Source organism: Martes martes (assembly GCF_963455335.1).
Source record: "Martes martes genome assembly, chromosome: 12".
NCBI classification, from domain to species: Eukaryota; Metazoa; Chordata; class Mammalia; order Carnivora; family Mustelidae; genus Martes; species Martes martes.
Window position 1 is genome coordinate 62,108,394 of NC_137900.1, and position 27,053 is coordinate 62,135,446.

Consider the following 27,053-nt stretch of genomic DNA (forward strand, 5'->3'; position numbering starts at 1 on the left):
GAGGGAGAGTAATACGGGGACTCTGTACTACCTATCTGCTCACTTGTTCTGTAAATCCAAAATTCTTCTAAAAAACAATTAATTTAAAAAGAGGATTTGAAGAAAAATATTAAGTACTACCTTTCTCCTTAGGTGGTGTGCAGATACAGGAAAAATGAGTTCATGATCTCAGAACGTTCTGTACGCTGTGAAGTCCTCTCCTTCATCTCCACACAGCCCATGGCAGGTAGGGGGCTGCAGTGCCATCCCTGACACTTGGCCATCCAGATCCTGGGACCCGGAAGCGTGGGCACGAGCTGAAGGGACAGGAGACTGTGGGCCTCTGTCTCCTTCAGCCACAGGAGCAGCGCCTTGGGAAGGCCGAGCAGGTGCCTGCACCCGGCTGAGCAGGAACTCTAGCACGTACCCAGACCAAGAAAAGTCCCCTGAGATGACTTCTTTTAAAATATAGAACTTTATTTTGGTTGCAGAGATTTTCATAAGCATAAGTTCACAGAACAGTCATTACAAAATAACAAAGGTAGCATTTTGTACAGCGACTCACATTGGGGCCACCAGAGAAGTGCAAAGGACCGTGCTGGGACAGTGGGGGGTCGGTGCTCGTGTGCCCACAGTCCTCAGGGCGAAGCCAGTGCTTCTGGCTCCCTCCAGCCACCCCCCACCCCACCCAGGAGAGCAGCACCAAGGGCCTGGCAGAACCAGCCTGGGAAGCCACTGGCAAGGTGTACAACAGCGCCCCCAGCAGGCTGGTGAAGGCCCCGCATGAAAGGCCGAGTGGGAGGGGGGTTGTTCCCGCTGAGCCAGTTCTGCATTCAGCCCCCATCCTCAAGCAGGTGCCCTCTGAGCCCACCTGGCTCTGGAACCCTCACACATTTACAGTTCGGTTCAGTAAAGCCCTTTGGGAGGCCCTTCTTCCCCTCACTCAGGCTACTGACCCTACCCCAACCCTGGACTGGGAACCCTGATCCTACTCTCTGGGAGTTTACAGGCAGGTAGGTGGGACAGGGATGGACTTAGAAAACCCCGAAGCAAGGCAGAAAGTGCTCAGTACCTGAGAGGAGGGCAGAGAAAGGGCAACAGAGCCTCAGTGGGGGAAGAGCATGGTCACTGCAGGGAGGGGAGCTCTGTGGAGGCAATGTCTCCGCTAAACCTCAAAGACTAGGCAGGACGTGACATGTGCAGGTGGCGAGAAGAGCATGCCAAGAAGGACAGTGTGTGGGCCAAGGCACAGAGTGGGGAACCGTAGTGGGGTCAGTAAAGGCAGACAGTTATCCATGTCAGAACACGGATACAGACGAGGGGCCCCGGGCACCTCCATCTCCACCAGTGTGGGGCCAAGAGGGGCAGCCGGTGGGGGTGTGTGCACAGGACCCGAACCCTTGCACGGCAGGCCCCAAGCCAGCATCCCCGAGTGTGGGAGCTCCCTAAGGGCAGAGTGGAGTCTCCTGCGTCCCCGCCCAGCACCTGGGCTACTCAAAGGAAGCCTGTGTTTTCAGCATGTCCCTTGTCATCCCTGGGGCAGCTTTTCCAGAGAGGCTCCCTCCCCCTCACAGTTCAAGCTGAAGGGAACCAAACTCAACTCCTGCAGCCTCTGCAAACAGCTGGGAGGGTGTGGCCCAGCAGGGATCAAGAGAGGCCCGGGAAAAGGGACAATTCTGGGGCTCTTTCCACCTCACTAGGCTCACCTCCTCCCTCAGGAGTCAATCTGCTCTTCCCTGACTCGGCTGTGTAAAACCACACTTCCCTGTCAGTCACACAGAAAGACCTGACCGAAGCTTTAGTATCAATTTTCCCCAACCCTTCATCACCTCTATGAGAGCTCGAGTGACAGGAAGCCCACCAGTCTGTTTCTTTTTCTCAGTCCCCAGGAAGTCTGGAAGTCTGTTTTCTCTGGGGTACGGTGAGTAGGAGGACCGAGAGGGGGCCCAGAGCCCCTCAGATGCTGCTCCTTCCATCCCAACATTGCCTTTACCTCCCAGCTCAGCCGAACACCCATCGGAGCCCGAGCACAGGGTACAGGGTTGCTGCTTTGGGAGTCTGGACAGCCCTCTGGCCGCCCCACTCCACGGCTCCCGTCCTTACAGAATGGTGCAGAAGACGCTGCGGTTGCTGTGGTAACCACCTTCCACGCGGGCTGTGATCCTAGTTGCCATGGCTGTCCCCTTCTGCCCACTGTGGGCTGCAGAGGGGCCTCGGAGAGAGCTCTCAAGGTGAGGCCTTGCCGGTGGGTTCACCAGGCGCCACGTGTCAGACCTGGAGGTGCAAAAGGACAGTCCATGAACTGAGGGTCTGGGGCATTTGCTGAATGCACCACACAATCTCACCTCTGGTTCAGGATCACTGGATCCAGGTGTAGGTGGTGGGACACGTGTGACGCTAAGGGACAAAAGTCCTGGATTCTAGTTCCAGCTGTACTTGCAATTCTGCACAAAAGCTTGGAGCAGTTCCCTCTAGAAGACTGAATTTCCCTATCTCTGTCAGGATGTAGAGAACATCAGTGACTTCTCTTCTCTTTCATACCAACCCCCCGCCCAAATGTATGACATGCATGTATACAGAAGCTTTATTCCTAGTCACCCCAAACTACTTACACACCCCTTCAGCTGGTGAGCGGATAAATGGTGTGGTACCTCCACATAATGGAATGCCACTTGGCAACAAAAAGAGTGACATGTGACACCATAGGCACATGTCAGGTACACTAGGGTAAGTGAGAGAAGCCAGACCAGAAAGACCACATACTGTATGATTTTTTTTACATGACATTCTGGAGCCTGCAAATCTACAGGGGACAGAAGCTGGTGAGTTTCTAGTCCCCCAAGTTCTTACGGAGATTATGAAGGGTCAGGGAAAGCTTTACTCAGGGCTTCCTGTCATCTGAGTTACAAGGAACGATCTCTTAACACCATATCATATTTGCTTTAGCCAGTGACAATGCCTTCTGTGCATTTTTATGACGATGTTGCAATGAGCAGGACTGTAAAGGCGTGGAGAGCTGGAAGCTGGCTGCTGTGGGTGAGCGAGAAGCCTGCAGGTGTGCTCCAAGAACTGCTGGCATCAGAGTGTGGCCGCAGCCAGGAAGCCTGGAAAGGAAAATTAGGACCCAACAGTGCCTGGGGGATAATGGCTGGCTGACAGCTCTGTGCTTTCTGTATCCTGGGGTCCCCAAAGGGGCAGGAGGAAGCAGACCTCAAGGAGTCCGCAATATGATCTGCTGGGACGTAGATAAAAAAGATTAGAATTTCTGTTTTTTCCTACATCATAAGTTATGAATATATAAAACATACATATATGATGTTTCCTCAAAAACTATTTTTACAGAAAGTAATTAAAATAATTACTAAAGTACTAAATTACTATAATTAAAAAGGGAACAGAGAAAGATGGGGCACTTGGGTGGCTCAGTGGGTTAAGCCTCTGCCTTCGGCTCAGGTCATGATCTCAGGGTTCTGGGATTGAGCCCCGCATCGGGCTCTCTGCTCAGTGGGGAGCCTGCTTCCTCCCTCTCTCTGCCTGCCTCTCTGCCTACTTGTGATCTCTCTCTGTCAAATAAATAAATAAAATCTTAAAAAAAAAAGAACAGAGAAAAAGGGGCTCCATCAGAGGTTTCTGACCATGTACGTGGCAGGACCGGAGCTGACAGAATAACCTGGCAGTATGCATAGGACAGCCCGCGGAGGCGGGGCAGGGACAAGGCAGGAGGCTGGCGCCGCAGTACAGGACCATCGGAGTGCAGGAGTGAGGCCTACAGCAATGGCTGCCTTCTGAACCAGTACGGCAGCAAAGCAAGCAGAACACAGTCCACCCACAGACTAGTGCGACAGCACCCTGGCAGCAGGGCCACAGGTCAGTGTGATGGGTGCCGAGACGGGAACAGGGGTGATGGCAGTTGGGAAGAGGAGGGGACCTAGTAACTGACTGAGCTGAGATGTTAGGGAGAAGTTGGTCGCAGAGGTTTTGCTGCCAGAGTGGAGGGATGGTGAGGTCACTGAAATGGACAGGGAAGGACAAGGAAGGTTGGGACAGAAGAGTGTGAAGCCACTGTGCTACACAGAGGCAGAGGTATTAAAAACAAGTGACAGCAACAGTGACAGCAGTTAACATTTTGGGACTACCTCCGGCTGCTAGGTCACGTGACCTGAGTTTCTCTCAATTCTCTCAATTTTCTCTCAATTCTACACTGCAGACATCGCTAACTGGATTTTTTTTAAAAAGATTTTATTTATTTATTTGACAGAGATCACAAGTAGGCAGAGAGGCAGGCAGAGAGAGAGGGGGACGCAGGGTCCCCGCTGAGCAGAGAGCCTGATGTGGGGCTCCATCCCAGGACCCTGGGATCATGACCTGAGTGAAGGTAGAGGCTTTAACCCACTGAGCCACCCAGGCACCCCATAACTGGATTTTATTAAGGCTCCAGGTGCCGAGGAACTTGCCCGAGGTTCCACAGCCAGTGACTGGCGGAGCTGAGATCTGTACCCCCACACCCCGACTCTTAAAGCCTCTTCCTTCCCAGGGAGGCAGGTGCAGAGCCTCAGCACCAGCCCGAATAACCCGACCAGGGCTGAGAGCTGGCGGGACTGCGGGGAGCAAGGGCCGCCATAGTCACGGGGCCTGGCTCCTCCCGTGACCTCACTGTGGTTCTGGAAGATGGGTGTCGGCAGACGGCAGACACTTACTTTTTCTTGAACACCAAGAACTTGTTGTTCTGCAGGACACATTCCCTGTTGTTGGAGATCTGCTGAAAGATGGTCTTGCTGGTCTTGCCCTGGAAGATGATGTTCTCCTGCACCAGGGCCTTGGCGCGGCCCCGCACTGCAATGCCGTAGGCCCGGAATGAATGGATCCGGTTCTTGATTACCTGGGAGAGACCATCAGAGCTTTTCATACCTTGGGGACTCCCCAGCTGGTGAGGGGGCCAGGTAAGGGAAACAAGCAGTTCTAAAATGGAGCGGTAAGAGCATGCTCGGGCAGCACTGCGCCATGGGAGCTCAGGGAAGGGCGATCAAGATTAAGTGGGGAGAATCAGGGAAGGCTTCCTGAAGGGGTTAACAGGTAAGCTGTCAGAGCTTACCAGATACAGAGCAGGGACAGCTGTTCCAGGAAGAAGGAACAACATGCAAAGGCCTGCACAGAGGGGAGGTTGTACCAGAGGCAAGGACCACTGGCAACCTGAGGCCACAGTGTGTCTTCCCCAACCCCCCTTCCTCTGCTTCCACAGTATTCAGATGTAGAGCCAAGGAATTCTTTCCTCCTTGCCTAAGCCACTACTCAAGAAGCTGCAGAGCCAAAAAAAAAAAAAAAAAGGCTTTGGGATGGTAATTTCACGAGTGCAGGGACTGAGTCAGTCCGGCTCAACACTGAAACCCTAGCACCCAGCACAGTGCTTTGCAGACAATTCTGGGGGAGACAGGCAGAAGAGCAGGTGCAAAGCACTGTGGGAAGTGCTCTGTGAAGTGGGGGTGGGCATAAGCACCCCTGATGTCCAGAAAAGGGGTACTTCAGACAGCCTGGGGGAATTAGGGGAAGCTTCCTGAAGGAAGTGATAGCCCAGGTGCAGGACTGAGGAGAGAAGGGGAGAAGGGTATGCAGGGTATACAGGGAATAGTGTGCACCTAGCCTCTCCTCATTAAGCACCTACTGCATACTCAGTCCTGTGGGAGGGCTGAAAGAGCTCCAAGCTTGACCTGGAGACCACAAGATGCCCCCAGTGGCACCCCCACCCCGGCTCTCTGCTGGTAGCTCCTGTCCCTCCTTCAGGGCTCAGTCCACCTGCCCCCTCCCGTGGGAAGCCCCACTTGTGTCTGGGCAGGAGGAAGGATGTCCCTGGTGGTGCCGAGTGCTTCGGGTTTCTCAGTGAACAGAGTGTGAGGACTGTCCTAGGGTTAAGCCCTGTGCTGCCACCATGAGTCAGACACATGTACACATACACACCTTCGTGTCAGACCTGGACAAGAGCTGCAGCCCGCTGCCCCGGTTGCCAATGATGTCATTTTCGATGACGACGCTGCTGTCACCCTTGGTGATGATGCCATGGCCTCTGTTGTCATAGATACCATTGCCCCGGAGCTCCACCTTGCACTGGGCCTCGACCTTGACCCCACTCTGGCGGTTGCAGGAGATGCTGTTGTTGGCTACGCGAGTGAGCTGGCTACTCTGGGCCACCATGATACCTCTGTCCCCATTAGCATGGATCACGTTGGTGAGGACGTGCAGCGCCTCGCTGCTCTGGACGTAGAGGCCTGAGGCTACGGGTAGAGGGGTTGGGAGTAGGGTCAGCCCTCACACCACCAGTCAGGGAAAACCTCCGTGCAATTGTGCACCCCGGGAGAGAGGTGAGGGAGAAGAGGCACTGACACTCAGAACCAGCCCTTGGGAGTTCCATCTTTCAAGATGTAGGACAAACTGAGTAGGAGGAAACCCAGGAACATCAAGGAAGCTCTGTTCCTTCTGAACTAAGTGCTCAATAAACAGGGAAAGGTGACGCAAGACTCCCTGAGCTCAGGGGCTCATGAGACCCAGGCTCTCCTTCCCTGCTCACATGTGTCCCGTGTTACCATCTTACTGCTGTGCATACCTCCTGTGACAGGGTGCTCACTACCTGTTACACCTGCCCATTCCAACTCCACACAGAGCTACCAGCTGGATAGTTGCTCAGTTTTTCTAAGCCTCTCTATTGTTTTGGGACATTTCCTTCACAAGGGAAATTCCATAATTTTTGAATAGAAAAATTTATAAACTAAATATCTAAAATATGTTAGAAATTTTGGAAGGATTAGAGACACTACATACTTTTAGAAAAAAAGTATAAAACTCAGCAGGTGTAGAGCCACATGACTTGGTCAGGAAGAGATAGCAGGGCAGGGGGACCCAGGGATGATGAGGAGAGGACTCCCCAGTGGTGACATCTGCCCACCCCAAGAGCAAGAGACACCAGCAGTGCAGGGAGGAGGCTGGGTGGAGGCCAACAGGGGCCACAGTGGGCCGGGAGTCTGCAAGTTCCAGCCTCTTAGTGCCATGTGCCTGCTGCTTCTCCTGGCCTGGTGGGAAGGGTGAACATAAATCAAGGGTCTGTGAATTTATGTGGCTTTGCCTGTCCTACAGACAGCAGGCCCACATGGAGAAAGCCCTGAACTGGGAGGGGACAGAACTCATTTTCGGTTGGCTCCCACTCTCCTTGCCCTTTGCTAGTCCCAGGGCAAGAGCTCACCAGTGCCCAGGAGCCTCCTTTTAACATGACTGCCTCCATCAGCTGCCACAGAGGTCCTGATGATCAGCCAGGTTTGGGAACCCTGGACTTAGATCAACTTCATATGCTTCTTTTTCCCCCTCAATTCAATAAACACTGAGTATTTATCAGTTTTTATCCAGTTTAAGATAACCAGTGGATTTAAAACACACTTATTCTCGATGTAAGAAAGAAAAATCAACAATTAAACCATGATATGCCATCAACTGCAAATGCATGTTCTTAGATGTTAAAATGTGGATAATGTATCTCAGAATGGATTAGAAACATGATGCCGGGGGTGGGATTTGGTGGGGCAGGGGTGCTGACAGGAGTGGGGTTTGGCTCCTTGTCTCACATTCAGAGCCTGTCAGAGTTGATGAAACAGCCACAGAAACAGATCCCATCCCAGGCCCTGTAAGCGCCAGCGGGACATGAGTAAGGGTGAGAGATGAGGGTCAGGACAGAGGGCACATTCAGAGTGGGCTTTGAACTTCAAGTTCTTTGGGATGTGTGGATAAGGGGAAAGGGAATTTCAGGGAAGAGAAACAGCATGAACTACGTGGGGCTGGGGGCGGGACAGAATGGATTTAAGTTCAGGGAAGATGATGTCCCAAGGGCTGGGGGAGTGGCTGAAAGTAGGCCACAAAGTGAGAAGAGCGCCTCCTAAGGCAGGCGGTGGGAGCACGGAAAGCTCTGGAGCAGGCAGGCACTCACCTCCATTGTGATTAATACTGTTAGACTCAACAAGAGCTGTGGTGACCGGCCGGCGCAGCGGGTCGTCGTCCTTCTCTAGCTCCGTCTCCCAAAGGACAGCATCTCCGTCCTCGCTGAAGTTCTCCTGCGCCCCGTGCCCTCCAGGGAACTCCCCAGAACCGTCCTTCTGGCTAAACACTGCCACTCCGTACAGGCCATTGTAGCTGACGTGGTTGCTGGTGACGTGGGGCAGGCTGGATGACATCATCCACACGCCACAGCCCTTATTAGCTGGGACAGAGAAAGGAGCTGGTCACGGACACTGAGCCGCAGAGAGGCAGCACCCTGTGTCTCCCTGAGGGGGGAAGTACTGGCCTGGGAGACAGAGGCCCTGATGTGCTAACGGCCTCAGACAAGCTTCTTTACGGCTGGAGGCCTCTCCTTCATACAGGAGGGACAACAATCAGGTCAGTTTCACAACTAGGATTGTTCCATAGGGTTTAAAAGTGCTTGGGACACCTGGGTGGCTCAGTGGGTTAAAGCCTCTGCCTTCGGCTCAGGTCATAATCCCAGGGTCCTGGGATGGAGCCCGTATTGGGCTCTCTGCTCAGCAGGGAGCCTGCTTCCCCCGCCCCCTCTTTGCCTGCCTCTCTGCCTACTTGTGATCTCTGTCAAATAAATAAACAAAATCTTTAAAAAAAAAAAAAAGTGCTCTGAGAACTGTGTAGGCCACACTTCCAGGTTGGAAGACACAAACCCAGAGGGACAGTGCCAAAGGGTCCTCATCCAGCACAACCCTGTCCTGCAGAGAGACGGAGGTGGCCTGTCTGAGTCCCAACCCTACCCCTTCCTAGCTGCGTAACCTTGAGCGGGTTACTGAACCTCTCTGTGTCTCAGTTTCCTCATCTTTAAAATGGGGTTAATAACCGTATCTACCTCAGCAGGCAGTCATGACAACGGAATGTGCAGCTAAAGCACCTAGCCGAGAACCCATGTTAGCTCTCGTGACTATTAGAGTTGTAGTCCAGAGAGTAAGGGTTGCTCAAAGGCACAGCATGAGTGAGAACAGTTTCCTTTCCAGGGCTATCCTAGTTCTCCCATTAGATTTCTAGTTCTCGGGAGCAGAACAAAGGGTAAGAGGTAGATGCCCACGTGTCAGAGCCTATGTGGCCCTGTCCTCACACAACCCCCACCTTTTGCTATTTTAAATCACGATGAAGCTCCCTGCTTGGCTGACCCCATGCGTCACAAGGGGGCTTAGGAGAGGCTTCTGCATTCTGAGAGGGGCTGTGTGTCTGTGGCCTGAGACTGACACTGTCCTTCAGGGCGTCTTTGAGGCCCACGGACAGGCAGTGACTTTCTCAGGACCCACTAGCTAGAGCTGGAACCTGGGCTTCCTGCCTCCCTGTCTGGGCTGGACCGGGAACATGCGCCTCACCATAGATGGTGTTTCCTTCTATCAATCCTTTGCCTTCATCCCCCACGACCACACCGTCTGAGTAGCCAAAGCAGATGAGGTTGCTCCTGAGGACCGGGACTCCTCCGCGGCGAATGTCTACGCCTCCCCACTGGTTCTCACGGATGACATTTTCTATGGAGAGACAGAAGAGAGGATCAAGACCAAGGGCCACCCACACCGGCCAGGAAGACTGGGACAGCTGAGAGAAAGGACCTTCTGAACCAGGACACCCAGGCTGCACTGTCAGCAGTCACCACTCCGAATCCTGCCTGGTGTTTGACTTTTCAGGGACCCAAGCGCTATGGGCTTTCCTCAAGAGCAAGGTCTGTAACTATCTTGTGCTCTCTTATATCTCTAGGTTCCACTGTATTCAGTGGCCTTCAGGACCAATGACTAAAAATAAACTGGCTTTAGAGTCCCTGGACCAAGGCCAGGCAGGGTTGCCTGTCCTGGGGGCTGTTTCTGGAAGGGCTGAGGCACACTCCAGCCATTTCCCCCCACCAGCCTGGGGAGGCACGAGCTGGTCCTTCTCAGCCTCAGCTCTGGACTGACTACGGCCTTCCTCTCCTCTCCTCATCCACCACTTCTCTGGGAGTCACAAGTCGGGGGGCTTGTGCTGGGATCTTGATGCCCCTGGCACGATGGCTGGGCAGACTCTCAGGCTCTTGGGACTGGAGTGCAATGGCCCAGGAGACCCTGTGTGATTGGTCCCTTCCTGCCTCTGTGACCCCATCCCACCCCTTGCCCCCTTCACCATACCCAGTCACACAAGCGATCTCCATGCTCCCCAGGTGTGCTGACGGTGTTCCATAGGCAGCCCTGCATGGAATTCTGATTCTCTCCCCAGGCTTTGTCCCATCACTCAGGTCTGGCTTACATGTCACCTTCTCAGGTCAGGCCTGCCCTGACCACACAATCTTAAATACTCACATAGTCCCTCTATCACCGTATTTTAATTAATTTCAACAAATTATACATAGTTTACATATTATATATTTATAAATAATAAAATATATATAAAATAGATTTATGTAAATATATAATAAAGTTAATTATAATTATTATTTAATCTCTAAAGCACTTATCACCCAGATATGTTTCTTTTGTGTGTGTATATGTGTGGTTTTGTTTGTTTTCCCCTCCTAAAATGTCAGTTCCTGACCGCAGGAGCCCAAAGGCAGCAGTTTCACAGATCTGTTTTGTTCACTGCTGTATCCCCAGCTCCTGCATACAGTGTGTGCTCAATAAGTGTCTGATGAGTGAAGGACATGTGGGTGCAGTCAGAGGGATTCACCGGACCCGTCTCTTATGCCCCAGGTATGCCTATGCTCTATGTGGAGCCTATAGTCATGTACCACACAGACCTGATCCTGGTCATAGAGAATTTGCTGCCTTACAGGAGAGGAGAATGATCTTACACAGACCACAAAGTAAGTAAGATGTCCTACAGAGTGTGCCTGCTGGGTACAGTGAGTGTCTGTGTGTGCAACGGGAGGGCAGGGCAGGCTTCCCTGAGGAAGAGACATTTAGACTGAGACCTGAAGGGTGGGAGGGGTTAGCCTGGCGGGGGGAAATGGGGCTGGGGTTCCAGAGCAGGCACAAGTCCATAGAAAAGACAAGAGGAGGGGTTCGGTCTGTGTGTCCTAAGTGTTTCTAACAGTGTTATGTGAGCCATCCAGGGAGATCCTGTAAGCAGTGGGCCTTGGCAAAGAGCAGACAGACACTCCCTCCCTGGGACAAGCGGGGCCAGTGCACGGGGCCAGTGTCCCAGAGTGCTCGTTCACTATTCAGAGGAGGCGGCCAGTCTGTAAAGGAGGAGGACTGGCTGGGGGCAAGGCCAGGGATGTTGGCTTGGCTGCTGGTTGCTCAGCTGGCCACAGCTTTAGGCAGTTCCCACTCCTACCTGTGATGAGGCCTTTGCCGTTCTCATTCACTGCTATGCCAGCTGCACGGCCCTTGAAAATGTGGTTCCCGCTAAAATGGAAGAAGAAGAAAGGCCAGACTGATGTCATGTGTCAAAACCAATGCCTGCCCAAGGTGACTTCTCTCTCTCTTTTTTAAAGATGTTATTTATTTGTTTGACAGAGAGCACAAGTAGGCAGAGTGGCAGGCAGAGGGAGAGGGAGAAGCAGGCTCCCTGCTGAGCGGAGAGCACAATGCGGGACTTGATCCCAGGACCCTGGGATCATGATCTGAGCCGAAGGCAGAGGCTTAACTGACTGAGTCACCCAGGCAACCCTAAGGTGACTTCTTTCTTTTGTGGCTTTCCCCAGATGACTCAAGTCCACAGGGGCATAAAGCATTTTCTCAAGTCCTAAAAGCCAGGCATTTAAAAAATCATCAGTTATCCTAGAGACAACCTGATCTGGAACTAAACCTACAACTAGGCCATACGAGCACAATGATATTCACGTTTCTGTGGCCTCTCCTGACTATCGCTCACATACAAACACCAATTGAAACACAGGTCATCGTGGTGCACAGGCGACAAGTCGTGGTAGTGTCAAGAATTCCTAGGAGACTGTGTTAAGCTTCTCTGGGCATGATTTGTGTCCAAAGCCTGAATCTGTTCTCTGTGTATAGTGACCCTACCATCTTCAGTTTGTATCCAACAGCTACTCATGACCTGTTCCATTACCTTAACCACCACCTCTATGCACCAAATGACAACATAAAATGATGACATGCCTTAAAAGAAAAGCAGAATTTTTAAAAATGGGATTTTAAGAATACTGGACAATGTGGGGGAAAAAAAAAAAAGAATAACAGACAATGGGTAACCAACATGAAACCTCATGGGTTGGGCTAGCCACATGAGGAAGATACAGGAAAACACGCTCCTGCTCAGAGAAACACACATCCCTCACTGCCACGGAAAGGCCTTGTGAATAAAAAACCCGAGCATCTGAAGGATATGCACTACTTCCCAGTCTCTGCAACTTGAGTTTCCTGTCTATTTAAACAAGGCCAGGGGCACCTGGGTGGCTCAGTGGGTTAAAGCCTCTGCCTTCGGCCCAGGTCATGATCCCAGGGTCCTGGGGTCAAGCCCCACATGGGGCTCACTGATCAAGGGGGAGCCTGCTTCCCTTCTTCTCTACCTGCACCTCTGCCTACTTGTGATCTCTGTCTGTCAAATAAAAAAAAATAAAATAAAATCTTAAAAAACAAAAAAAACCAAGGCCAGTCACACCCAGACATCAGCACAGTTGGGTTATCCCTGGAGAACACACATTTGCTCTTTGTTATTTTTACTGACAGGAATGCTGTGACCTCCTTTCTTCCTGGAAGGGTACCTGCCTCCTGTCTTGGGAGGCAACCCTCCCAACTCCCATCATGTGGCTGAAGGATTTAGGTCCAAGAATTCACCTGGCTCTTTAGAGCCTGATACAGGGCCTGGCACCCCACAGAACTTCACTGAGTAGGATTTAGCTAAGCTTTCCATTTCTTAAGGCAGAGTCCAAATGGTTTATGTTCTTGGGGAAAAAACCCAGCAAATTATGTCGATGCTGGGTAAACCAAATGTCAACTGTGCCCAGACCATGCATTTGAGTTGAACAAGTGAAATCCTCTGTTAAAAACATTGCCATTTTTGCCCTTAGATCTGGAGTGTGCTTTGATCTGGTTACAATTCAATCAGCAGATGGTTACTGTGGGCTTCTAGAATTCATGGTCAGAGACTGTCCCTGGGCTAGGGCACGCCTCATCCATATTTCTGCAAGCTGTGCCTTAGAAGCAAATGCACGGGCAGTGGGTTCTCACTATAACTCTCACTTACCTTCAGAAAGACCCCATGGCCACTTGGAGAAACAGGTATGTGTGTGTACACAGGGAGGACAAAATAAAGATAAAAGAGGTATCAGAAAACGTTTAGGAAAAGGGGACAGATGATTGTTCTAAGAACCAAGGATGGGATATTTACTGAGGATGAGCCCTTCTGAGCCCTGAGCTTCCTTGCAGCCAAAGCAAAAAGAGAAACACAAGAGGTTACACAACTCTCACAGGCAAAGAAACTCCTGTGGTTTGCCTTATCCAGGCCACTTCAGGGATCTCAAACTTGATTCTGTACCTTCCCCCAGACCCCCACCTTTTATCACAAAAAAACAAACATATTCTTTCAAAAAGATTCTGTTGTTGTTGCTGTTATTTTTTTAAAGATCTCATTTTTACTTTTAAGTGCTCTCTATACCCAGGGTGGGGCTGGAGCTCACAGCTGGAAGATTGAGATCACACTCTTCCACCACCCACGCCAGCCAGGCGCCCCTCACACAGATTCTGTCTGAAAAACCAGGACACCAATCTGACTGTAACCAGTCCTTACTCAAAATTCTTCAACTGTTACCAGCACCCACAAGGTCAAGTCCAAACCTCCCAGATTGGTGTAGGGCTGCTATAACAAATTACCACAAACGTAGTGCCTTAAAACAACACCGATTTATTACCTTCTTGTTTAGGAGGTCAGAAGTCCAAAACGGGTCCTATAGGGCTAAATCAAGGTGTCAGCAGATGTGTGTTCTTTCTGGAAGGTCTAGGGGAATCCATTCCTTGTCTTTTCCAGCTTCTAGAGGCTGCCCAGATTTCTTGGCCTCTAGCCTCATCCCTCTGACTTCTGCTTCTGTTGTCACATTTCCTCCTCCCAGCTCATTCTCCTGCTTCCCTCTAAGGATCCTGAGGATTACATTGGGCCCACTTGGATAATCCACACTACTCTCCTGATTTCAAGGTCCTTGATGAACACATCTGCAACCTCTCTTTTACTACGTAAGATCACATGTTCATAGGCTCCACGGATCAGGAAATGGATGGATCTGAAGAGCCATTATGCTGCATATCCTACTCGATATCTGAGGTTCTGTGTTCCAGGAGGAGCCTGCTTTGTAGGCTGATCTACTCACCCCCCTGGCATCTTGTGGAAGACACACATTTGTTCCCATTTTTTCAGGACAGACATTGAATTTCACTGCCGCTGGGCCCAGAATACCATCTCCCTGGCCACAAAATCCAACTTACCCACAGCTCCAGCTCCCCTCATGCCCTTCCCTGACTCGCCCAGCTGGAATCGTGCTGGGTTCCTCTGGCACTTACATGAAGGCCTAGTGAAGCACCCATTTTGGTGAGTCTCCCCTCCTGGTTATTCGTACGTCTGTCCTCAGCATGAGACTAAATTCTATGGAGCAGAGGCTGTTCTTACACACTATGTCAGTGTCCCCTTACATAGAGAGTAAACACTTAAATGTGTGTTAAAGGAATAACACATGGACAAACACATACACATACACATGCAAAGATGGAAAAAGGGCTCTGGGGCCACTAACTTGTTTTCAGTAAGCTGCTGTAACAACAGTGAAAATAGCTGCCTAACAGTGCTAGGACTGGTCCAAAAAATAATGGAATGTCAAAATAATGGAATGTTCTGAAACTTTCCAAAACTGATGGAGGCCATGCAACAATATGGAAGAATGCGTATGGATAATCAAGGGGAAAAAAACCCACTTCAGAATATATTTGCTGCACACCTGAGCCAGTTATTTTCCTAGAGCAAGACCTAACACATCGTGTCAAACATGTTCTCAAGCCACAGTGGACGGTTAGCTAAGCCCTGAATCTGGTCTCTGCTGCCTTTGCTTGTGTAGTTTCCTTTAGTAGGAATGTCCACTCCCCATTTCCGTGATGGTCCATGTGCTACCCATATTTCAGAGTCCAACTCTCATGCACTCCTGGAAACGAGGCCATCCCACATCCCCAGGTAGAGGGATTCCCTCGATAGCATCTGTCACAGTCTGCCGCATACAAAAGCTGGGATGGCAGCTCCCTGGTGCCGGCGGTGCCCCTGCCCCTCGCACCTACGGCTCGCCCCGCTGGTCGGTCACAGCATGCTTCCGTGCTGAGGCCAGATCTTAACAGAACATTCTAGGTGACCACTTTCAACCCAACAGACTTGTCGGTCTGAAAGCTCAAACCTTTATGCCATCTCTGTCTTAGAGTTATTTCTGGTCCCACGTGTCCCCGATGCTAGAGTAAGCTCTGGGCGAGGGGGGCACCTTTGTTACCATTATCAGAGGTGCTCAGTAATGTCTGCTGAATGGAATGGCTACACCATGAACTGGAAGGGAACACAAACAAAAGCACTTGCGTTACTACAGTGGGATAAGAGTGGGGTCTGGTCTTTGCTTGTTCTCCTAGACAGCCGTGTTTGTAAACAGAAATGTTTCAAATGGAAGAAAGCCAGGGAGCAGGAAAGAGAGAGATCAGAGAGAAAAGAAGGGACCACGGGTGAGGATGGCCCAGGTACAGCACACATACCTCACGACTGGATTTCCATGGTACAGGATATAAATGCCAGCCTCCTTATTTGAAAAGATTTGATTGTTCCGGATGATACCTTTCCCATTGCCGAGGACGACAATGCCAGAACGAAGGCCGTGGTGGATCTGGTTACACTGCAAGGGAACACGAGACAGCACAGAAGACAGATCAGACAAGTCGGCAAGAAGATGAGTGCTCAACCGCTGCCCCTCAGCCGGGCCAGGGTGAACACACACTACAGAGAGGACAGCACCACTGAAGACCCCTAGTTAGTGTGGGACTAAGTGAACGGACCATGCTGCTGGCCCCTGCACACACGCACAGCTGTAAGGGACAATCTGGACACAGGCGCCTTCACCACCCAGCCCCTTGCTCTGCACCCGCAAAGCATGCCACTGAACGCTGCTGAGCCTCCAGAGCACCCCCCACCAGCATCCCCTCCTCCCATCATCTGGCCAGCCTGGACCACCCCGGGGCCAGGGAGCCCACCTCTCAGGGAAGGGCAGCACCCCACTACATGACAATGTTGGCCACATGTCGTCCCAAGTGGGCCACCTTCAAGGAAGGGGGAGAGCCATTTGGCTCCTATGCCTCACTTCCCATTCACGGAGCCTATGGAACGGTGCGGCTCTGGGGAGCTGACTGTTCCACGGGGCATGAGATCACAGAAGGTGTATGCGCTACAAAGACCCTTAGATTTATTTCAAATATCTCTTTCTACGAATGGGGAAGCAGGCCCAGGGTCACACAGTGTGCAGCAGAGCCAGATATGAGACTTAGCTTCCCAGTTACCTGCTTCTGCACAGGGACAAAATTTTAGATCATAATAAATGATAACAAAATGCTTTCACTCTGCTAATTTATAGCCTAAATACATTCCTGTACTTAAACCAGGAAGTTAGCGGTTTCTCTTCCAAAACGATTTCACAAAAACATAGTTCTAGCTTGCTTGAAAATGTTCCACACCGTAAGCTCTCCTATTCTTATTCACTTTCCAGATTTTCTCCTGAAGGATTTGGCAGACTCACCCGGGCAACCACTGTCTAACAGAACTCCCTCACAGGGTTGGAAAGCTCGGAGAGGGAAGCGTAAGCAGTGGCATTTCCATCCCCCACACCCTTTCTCACAGCCAGGACAGAAACAGAACACCCCCTTCCCCCTGCTAAACCCGCCTGTCCCCTCTGTCCCTAGGAGGCAAGCTCCTCTCATCTCTCTGGCAACAGTGGCAATAATTTCCTCAGCCAAGGCTGTGCATCAGACGCCAGCTGCAAGGCAGAAGCGCAGTGAGAGGAGGGGCTGAAAGAGGACACTGGCTAGGCATGTCTTTAAATATAGTTAGGAATTTCCTTCATCTGCATTTTGCAAGGGCAGTCTGATACAATGGGTCAAGAACATCAACCCTGAGTCAGACCGACTGTGAGCTCTGTCATTTGTTGTGTGATTTGGGGCAACATCCTTAGTCTCTTTGTGCCTCAGCATCTTCATCTATAAGGTGGGGATAACAGCAATTCTACCACAAGGGTTGTGAAAAGATTAAGCCATAAATAAGTAAATATATACAAAGTGCTTAAAGCAGTATATGGCATACAATAAGCACTACGCATAGGGTGGCTATTATTTTTTCAAGCCCATGAGAAGTCGGACACATCTCCTAGTTCCTAGGAAATGTGTCTCTCAGGGAAGCCCAGAGTAGAAAAAGGGGCTGTTCTCTCATATCACTGGCCCCATATTCTACCATCTTAAGTGGCTTTCGTGATGGTGTAAAATCAAACTCACATGACCTCACGGTACCCATGAAACAAAGAATCTTCAGAACTAAGTATCTTAAATGTCCTTCTTATAAAGAAGAATGACCTAACTTGGTGCTTTACTTTTGATCCAGGTGTCTGGTGGGGCAGATGTATCTTTATTTTCATCAAACTCAAAGACAACCAGAGCCTATCAGGGCTCAGAACGTGCTCTGTGAAATTTCCCTATCTACCCAGTCCTGTTTCTTACTGACAAGGAGACTGCAGGGAGGTGACATATTCAAAGCCATTCCTAATACAGAAAGAGGGAGGCACAGAGTCACAAGGACACACAGAGAAAAAGGTAGGAGCCACTTGCAAAGAGGAAGCAATATAAATTCAAGATAGCGGGGCACCTGGGTGGGTCAGTCAGTTGAGCATCTGCCTTCAGCTCAGGTCATGGTCCCAGAGTCCCGGCATCAGGCTCCCTGCGCTCCCTGCTCAGCGGGGAGTCTGCATTCCCCTCTGACCCTCATCCCTTTTGCGCTGTCTCAAGTAAAGTCTTTAAAAATAAATGAGCTCAAGATGGCAACATTTATTTAAATAATCTTAGAAAAGGTTTGAGAACCAAGCGCCACTCCGAAAAGAGCATAAAGACAGAGAGGAGTACCAGTATGAGTGGGTTGGACTTTTTCCGGATGTCTACGCCTGCCTCCGCATTGTGGTAAATGTTGTTCCCAGCGATCAAGCCTCCGCCCTCCAAGCGAAGAAAGATGCCTGACGCTCGGCAGCGGTGAATGTCATTCCTGAGCATGACAATCTATGCAGAAACGAGAAAGCCATTTGTTTTCTTGTCACAGGTTTTTAAAAAAAACCACTTGGGGAACACTTGAGTCCTTTTCTTACCATCTGCTGTTCCGCCCGCAGGCAAGGACTGCCTCTTCCCACCTTGTGTGCTCCCAGGAGCAGAGTGAGCTCTGTGCCCTGCTTGGCTTTGCCCCGCAGGCTCCTTACCAACCACAGAGCTGTGTGTTTGTTGGTTTGTTTTTCAATAAAACCTGGACTGAAGGTTGGCCTGTGCCCCGTATTCACAACTTGCGAGCAGAATAACTGAATGATGGGATGGAAGGGGCCCTCAGAGAAGATGGGGTTTGGTGGTCTTCAAACTCTATGTGGATTGGGGTTACATGAAGATCTCTCCAGGTTCCAAGGGCACAATGAATGGAATCAAGTTCCCACATGTGCCTTTGCTGAAATTCACGTGCCTGAGAAAGCACCCGAGAATAAGCTCCTACCTTCTCTTCCACTTTGTAAGACAGAGTCCTACTCTTGCCCATTCTGAATCTTTCCTGGGTGTATGATCCAAGGGTGGAAAAACCACCGATACTCCAAACTACGGGACAATTAGGAGTATTGGTACAGGGAGGCCTCCCTTAAACAAAGTACCACAACCCAGTGCACTGCTCATTTAAGGGCATATACTGCCACTTACATTTTCTTGCCCTATTTAATAAGCATATTAAAAATTCAGAATACATTTGTATTATTTTAAGCAACTGTGTATTCATAGTAAAAATATATTACATTAGGATAAACCGTGTGCTACTAACAAATGATAGATTACACTAGAATAAAAGACTGGGAGAGATAAAGTAGAATGGAAGTGTGATTCAAGAGAAGCCTTCTGTTTAGGATAGAGAAAGATGGTAAGAGCATTCACTGCTCCCACACTTTCAAGAATAGAATCAGATAATGTACAACAGCACATACTTTCTGGAACCCATCAGAGAACTGAGGTGGCAGGACAACCAACAAGCCTGAAATTCAAGGACCACAGGCCCCTCCCGGGAGACGAGCTGTGAGCCCGTGCTCGCCTGCACAGATGCAGGTGCCCCAGAAACCAGTAAGAATCCAGCCACGCGTCTTAGTGAACTGTTAAAGGCCAAGTGTGAACTAGAGTGAGGGTGCGGAAACTCTGCGAGTAGGTGTGTCTGTTCACTTCTCCAGGGGTCTTGCTAGGTGCTTGCAGGGAAAGACTGGGGACAGCCTCCCTCATGGTGCAGGGATGGGAAAAGCTAGCACAGCCACTCTGGAAAGGGCAGCAAACCCTGCCACTCTTAAGGAAGGGAAAGAAAAAAACCCCACCTTGGCCCTGCTCATTAGAGGCCCGCTCATGCGGGGGGTGAGGTAGCTTGGTAGCTTCCAAGACTCACTAGACATAGTGCAGCAGTACAGGACAGCAAGCCTACCACTGGCACAGAGCCACAAGTGAAAGCAATCTGCTGCCGGGGCAAGGCCATGGAGGTGGCCCTCTCTGAGGAGCAGAGCAAAGCCTCCTGGCAAACCGGCAGAGGTGAGCATGAAGCCTATGGTAGGTGGAAGATAATGAAAGCAAAACCTAAACCAGCACAATCCTCACTAGACTGACCCAAAACCTGGTCCTCTGAAGACTGGCAAAAGAAGAGGTATGCTCATCTCCACACATAAATGCTACTGACTTCAGTCTCTATACATGACACACAAAACAGCAAGAAAAACATCAGGTTTCTTTTTGGCGCCCGAAGCAACTGGGCTCTTTCTGCCAGTCTTACTCTCCTGGGGATATTCTAGGGGGCAGGGATGGGTGGCTGCCCTCTGGCCATCAGATCAAGGCTTTGCTCCCAGGCATGGGAGCGGCTCAGCAGACCCATCACCCCCATCCACAGATCCCTGCTTGTATGAAGGCCACTCAGCATATAGTTGCACCTGATGCTGGATACTCCAGAGATATATGAATTTTTAGTCAAAAATCCTGAATATCAGTTTCTTAGGTTCTTTGCTAGAGACTCACTAAGAATTTATAGGCTGCACAATTCCTGCCAAAAGCCCCTGGAGACAATAGTTTGAAAGGGCTATAAGAAAGGCTGTATAACTTTTCACTTCTCCTTTTCGATGACTCCCAACTACCATCTGCTCCCAAGTCTGCCTGGCATGGCATTTCCCTCCCCAAAACTCCAGAACCAGGTAACCAGACAGCATCTCTGCTAGACGTTGGAAATCCCCCAAACTCAGCATCTCTGTCCCCATACCCTAACCTCCTATGTTCCTGCTGTTGCCTCTGCCACACAGGCCAGAAACCTAGGCCTCATATGCCTTTGACCGCTCCCTCCTAAAACCCTCGTTTCCACCTTTCCAGAATGTCCTGTCCCCTCCTCTCCATCTCTGGACCACAATTTTCCACTGCCTCTCACTGATCTTGCCGCCGGTCTTGTTCCCCTCCATTCTGTCCCCCAGAAAGCTGACAGATGAGGTTTCCAAATACAGATCTGACCACAGTTCTCCTCTGCCTAAAACCTGTGAGTTTCCCTTGCCTTCACGGCAGACTCCAGTCTCTGTGGCGAGACGTCTGTGCCTCAGCTGGCTGACCCCTGCTGACTCCCCGGTCTCCTGCAGCAGCCCTCAGCTCATGCTGCGGCCGCGTGAACGTGTGGTGTCCTTTCCTTCATCTGGCCTTCAGGCACACCTCCGCTGTCTCACAGCCTCACCTTGCCCAAGCACTGCTCCTCCAGGAAACCCTTCCTCGAGGCTGGGCTCCTATGCCACCCATGGCACCTCTACACGGGACTGTAAAAGCGCTTTAAAAAAATAAACAAAATCATCTGTTGAGCACTTGCTCTGTGCCAGAAACACTTTAAGTCTATGACCCCAGTTAACCCTTGCCGCTCCTTGGAGGCAAATAGTACCGTTCGTCTGAAGGACACACAGCTAACAAGAGGCAGAGCCAGAATTTGACTCGGAAGTCACACTCCTAGTAACTATGCAAGAGGGAAGACCCTCCTGGGGGCTCAGACCAGATTCTATCATAGTGGTACCTGAGGGCAAAACGGTCACCCGTCCTCTGATCTGACCGTTCTCTTTATTCTCCACGTAGCACTCCGCTATTCTTTCAGGGCAACGCCTCCTCAGACCCTCTTTGGAAGCGGCTGGGCAAACGCAATGAAATGTGATTGCTGTTAGCCGTTCCAGCCGCCAGAGATCTGCAAGCCTCCCGTGACACGCGTCCGACGCCCTGGAGCTTACTAGGCGCTTCACCAGTATTACGGCATCGGACCCTCACAATGCCCCAGTGAGAGATGCAAGGCCGGGAGGCTTCTTTCCATTTTACAGAAGAGGATGGTGATGCTCGTGGTGAGTCAGTGGAGAGGTAAGACTCAAACCCAGGAGCTAGACCATGCTTTCTTCTGAAATGCCATGTCTTTCCTTCCAGAAGCCTTTCCTGTGTCAACTGTCCTGCAGCACTCCAAAGAGCCCGCAGGATCATGACGGCACCAGCGGCAGCACGGACCGCTCTCAGCATAAAGTTCCAGTGCCTCTCAAACGGGCTTTCCAGGCCTGGGGCAAGGTGGGTTCTGCTCACCTCCCCTGCCTCATTTTCAACCACTCCTTCATCCTCAGCAAAGAACGTTCTGGCTGCCTGGAATGCCCTCACTCCACATCCTCTCACCCCATGCACACTATTGTCCTCGGCCGTCCTACACTCATCCTACAAAGCTCGGATACCTCTCTGGGAAGCTTCTCCAGTGCGGATCAAAGCCCGTGATCATGTGCCCCTCAATTTTCTCTCATCCAGGCTCAAGAGCCCTTGTTCTTTCTACTAGGCCTTGGGGACACGTTTGAGAAGCATCATGACATAGTGAAAGGAGCTGGAAGACCTGGGTTCTAGTCCCAATTCTGCCACTAACTTGCTATGTGACCCTGACTGAGTCACATTTCCCCTCTGGGCCTGTTTCTTTTTCTGTAAAATGGGAAGAATAGTTTCTGCTCTGTCCAAATCAGATGACAGACGGAAGGTAAGAATGTGTTGTAGAATGAAGAGGACTTAAAAAAAAATGCAAAACAGCCCCACCAAAACCTTCCTGTGTATAGCCATAGGAACCTTCTCTCATTAATCAAAATCATGTTCCTGTGACCCAGGAAGCCCTCACGGTCTGTAGAGTAAACCTTAGGACGGCACCTTGCTGTTATGTATACACCGCACTGCGTAAGTCAGGTTCCGGAAGACGTTCCCTTCCATCTTGGCTCGGCCACAGGAGCAAACGAAGACGCCTCCCTTCCCATCCCGGAAGAGGCACTTGCGGATGAGGCAGCCCTGCACAGAGCTGGCCAGTGCCATGGCCTCCTTGTCCTTCTGCAGCTCCTGCTGCAGTGAGTTCAGCACGAGGCAGCTGGGCAGCTGAATGGATGCCCCTGGAAGTGGTGGGCCGAGAAAGGAGCCCCCCAGTACAGGGCGTGGGCCCTGCACTTGGTAGGACAGTCTGTATGTGAGCTGGTCCTCATCCTCATCCTCACCACTAGGACTCAGGCCTCCATCGCTGCTGTCTGGCGTCTGGGCCACCCTTTCCCCATCACTGCCCACCTCTGCCTCCTGTGAGCCAGCCTTGGAGCCTGGCTTTGGGGAGGTAGAAGCTGGGCTGGTCGGGCTTTGGCTGCCCTCAATGACAATGTCACAGGTCCGTGGGCTCCAAGCCTGGTCCCTGCTCTCCAGGTCTAGAGACATTAAAGAGTCCGAGTCCTCTGTGGGGAGTATGCTGGGGGAGGACTTGATAAGCCCTACTAGATACTTGTAGGCCCAGTTCTTGTCTGCAGACGGGTGGCCCTCAACAGTCACAGAGTTGTTTTCACTGCCCACAAATTCACAGTTTTCCAGGACACACAGAGGCACATTGTGCAGGAAAACATGGGTGTTTTTGAAGGTGCAAAACTTCACTTGGCAGGTACCTGGGCCATGGACCTGGATGTGCCCATTCTCGAAGTTGCAGTTGTCAAACTGGACATGACCCGAGGTTGTCTGAGGAACAGAAAAGAGAAAGCAGATGAAACAGGGATAAGAACTGTTTCGCTAGTCAGTGCTCTGTGCTTTAAGGAGGGTGGAGCCTGGAGAGGCCATTCATCCGGCAGATCCTGTTCTCCTCCTCCCTAAGGGCCTGTGTCAGCCCTGGCATAGAGGGACAGGAAGCTGCTCCGAATCAGAGGGAGGAGAATTTGGAGTTGCCTGCTTTTCCCTCCTTCCAATCCCAAAGGGACTGGAAATAAATAAAGGCAGGAAAGTTCACGCTCTGCAACAGGGCCCTTCCTAAAGACCTCAAGTCTCAGGCAAATTCCTGCAATATTCAATTAGTGTCTAGTGAGAATGTAAGCTTTGAGGGGTGAAGATGGGGAAGAGAGAAGAAGCTGAATGCTCAGAGGGATGCTGGGTGAGATGGAGTCAACAAGGTAACACAGGAGGTGAACCAGCAGAGCAAGCATCACTCAAGGGAGATCAGAAAGGACAGGAACTGGCTGGAATGGAGCACAACTTTCCTGTGTCCCATGAAGGGCGAGGGAGTCCCGGTTTGGTGTCTTGGTTACATGAAGAAAGTGTGAGATCGTGAGGGGCCTCACCAGGTCTCACCTCTTCAGCACAGCTTCCCTTCACCACCCTCTCTCAGCCCTATAGCACCCCACAGAACACCAGATGGGCATCTGAACTCAGGACAGAGCCAGGAAGAAGCCTGAGAGCTGACAGAAGACAGACCACAAGGGGCTGAGCCCTACCTGGGCTGGGGCAGGCAGGTGCAGAAGCCCAGCCACAGGTTCTGGGAAAGAGTCTGGCCTGTGTGGCAACTGGCCCATATGTGTATGGGGGAGGGGCAGAACAAAGGAAGCAGGCTGTGTCCCTAAAGATGAGGACAAGGTATGCTGCCACAGCCAGGCAGTACTGAGCGGTAGGTAAGACGGGCTCTGGAGTCTGGCTGCACAGGAGAACTCCCAGCTCGGCTTCTTTCAAGTGTGTTACTTCAGACAGGACTTCATCTCTCTGAGACTGCTTGTATGCAATACGGGGCTTGCCAGCTAACAGACAGCGAGGAAGAGAGCCGGGTTACCGAACATTAGCTACCAGGACCTGGGGTCAGGGACACAAAGAGCAGAGGCTCCGCTGAAGTGGGGAGGTGCTGAATCCCACGCACCACTCAGCTGAGCCCCTTAGCTCCCAAGCCTGGCTGAGAAGCCCAGTTACTCTATATTCCTGAAAAAGAACTGTTTCCAGATTTCACCCTACATTCCATCAGAAGGATATGAACCATAAAATGAGGGAGTGTTTCCTGATCCCACTGAGTAATCCAGACACATCCACCCCTGAACTGTTTTTACATTCTCTAGCAGTGAGCACCCTGGAGAGCTTGGCCCAGAACTTACTCATCTTAACCCCTATAAGCTTCCTTATGGCTGACTTAATTTTTTCCTGCTGCAATTTAAATCCATTTTCCTCTTACTGGGTCCTCTTTGTAGATGAACACCAGCTCTCTGGCGATGCAGAGACATTGCTGGGGTTCTCCTCAGAAGTCCCTGAAAACCGCTGTGAAATCACCCTGGCCTTTGCGTTCTACAGGCAAGGTCATCCTAGCCCCTTGTCCTGTTTTCAGTTGAAAGATGATCACGGACGGAGCACTACTATATGCCAGGCCCCACCCCCTGAGCATCTGCAACTGTGCTTCTGAGGGAGAAAGAGAGGCTGAACCAAACATATTCCTCTAAGAGTGAATGTCGTAGGAAAAGTGAAGGGTCTTGAATCAAACTCTTTTTCAGGGTCTGCAGACCAGCGCAGGAGTTGTTCATCAGTCCTTCTGAACATTCTAGGCCTAAAACACAGGCTTTTACGTTTCTAAGGAACCCAGCATTATGTTAATTTCAAAAGTACTTAGAATTTGAGTTCTAACCTCACTAATTATCCACCTGAGAAAGTTACTTAGCATCTCTGAGCTTTAGTGCCCCTGATCAGCAAAATGGGGATACCAAGTCTACTGTTTACCACCACTGTTTGTTGTGGGGAACAAAAGAAGTCACAGATGAGAAGTCACCTAGATTATGAGTATAGGCTTGGGTCCTAGTTCTGTCCCTTACTAAGTCTGAGACCCAGGTATGTCATTTAGTTGTGCTGAGCCTCATTTTGCTCATCTAGAAAACCAGACGGCACGACCCCTCTCTCTCATGTCTGGAAAGCAGACACCAGGCACATGGTAAGTGTACTGTGGTCATATGATGATTATTACTAACCCGAGAGACCATGTGTTGTGACTGGTAGTCATAATGGCAATATACTTATTACGACAGGTTAGAAGTCCAGGTTAGAAGTCCAGATGCTATAATGTTTCCAGGCAATGTAAAGCCGTAGACTATTCTGCTGGGATCTACCCACATGTCAATACATACTTGGCTTTGAATACAGCTGTGCTCTGTGTTCCTAGAAGGTAAGTGTACGCTGGTATTTCCTGACCCTCTCCCCAGTCACCCCTGGTAAAAGTCTGACCTTCCCTGACCTTCCTCCACAGTGGGGGGCCAACGGGCTAAAGGTCACTGGTCCTGCATAGCCTCCCCTGGCTTTGGCTGTCTCTGGACATGAAGTGTTCTCTGCTTCCTGTCACCATGTGGCACACTCGAGGACCTGGATTTCCCACCCAGCTACTCCACCCGTGGAGCCAGTTCTTCTAGTGTGGAAGGAAAGAAGTACAAAGCAGTTTGGGTCTTGAGTCCTTGGCTTATTTTTTAATAGAGTTTTGCCAAAAATAAAGCAGAATGTTGATCATTACTGATCCCTTACCCATTTCTCATCTGGTGCAGGAATGTGTTATAGGAACAACAACAAAACCCTCAATTCCAAAAAAATGGGGTCATAAACCCACTGTGAAGAGGCCCAAGTCAGGCCCACCCATCTGGATGCGGGCACCCACCTTAAACATGAAGGGGGAGAACCAGGCCGGCATGAAGACAAGGTTGCACAGGCGTGTGGTGGAGCAGTGCTGATCGATGCTGGCGAGCAGGGCCACCTCACCCAGCTTGCCGTGCCCTATGATCTCCACAGGCACCTTCAGGATGATTTCACCCTGCTCTTCGTACACACCTGGAAACAGCACGATTCGGTCATACAGGCTGGCCATGGCCAAGGCACTGCCCAGGCTGTCAAACTCACGGCCTGGCCCAACGCTCAGGGTACGGCGTTCCCTCCTCCGGCGAAATAGAGAAAAGCAGACGGAGGACTCCAAGTCCAAGGCGTTCTTGGTCCAGGTCTTAGAGGCAAGGTAATGCTGCTTGAAGGCCTCCCTCCAAGACTCAGGCTCCACGTCAGGCTGATTGGGCCAGTTGGGGTGGCGGCATTCGGTGCATCCCAGACACAGCTGCCGCCAGCGTGTGCTGTCGAGACTGAGGATCAGCTCATACCAGGCCCTGCACACCAGGCTGCAGCGGCCCAGGTCGGGCAGGTGCAGGTACGCTAGGATCATGCGCCACAGCTCCAAGGGGAGGCCGCCGGCCTCCATGGTCACCTGGGAGACAGACACAAAACAACAGAGGTTTTTGCTGACCCTGCTTACAGCTCTCCTTTCTTAAAATATTCCCTGCCTTCTCCTGACCCCAAGGGTATGCAAGGGAACAAGGCTTAGCCTGTCATAGGACTCCAACCCCTCAAATGGAATTCTCCCCTGGGATTTTTCTACCTGGAGCCAGCAGACTCTCTTTTCTCTTGGCCAGACACTCTGTGGGTATGACCCTGACCTGATGTCAGCCATGTTCCCCACTTGTGGAGAAAATTTTGTGGTACGAGAGCCGAGCAGAAATGAGGAGATGAAAG

The 27,053-nt window shown here is 51.0% G+C and overlaps 1 protein-coding gene across 1 annotated transcript; it reads right to left on the reverse strand.

The window, feature by feature from the left end:
* Window positions 1-442: 442 nt before the first annotated feature.
* On the reverse strand, window positions 443-26,742 carry FBXO10 (F-box protein 10; the record flags this gene model as incomplete). Its single annotated transcript, XM_080819646.1, has 10 exons — window positions 443-2,253; window positions 4,677-4,858; window positions 5,932-6,245; window positions 7,943-8,212; window positions 9,360-9,512; window positions 11,284-11,354; window positions 15,681-15,817; window positions 18,081-18,230; window positions 22,404-23,237; window positions 26,158-26,742. The coding sequence occupies 10 exons, from the start codon at window positions 26,740-26,742 to the stop codon at window positions 2,079-2,081; spliced, it is 2,871 nt and encodes a 956-aa protein (XP_080675772.1). The 3' UTR covers window positions 443-2,078.
* Between the last annotated feature and the right edge of the window lie 311 nt (window positions 26,743-27,053).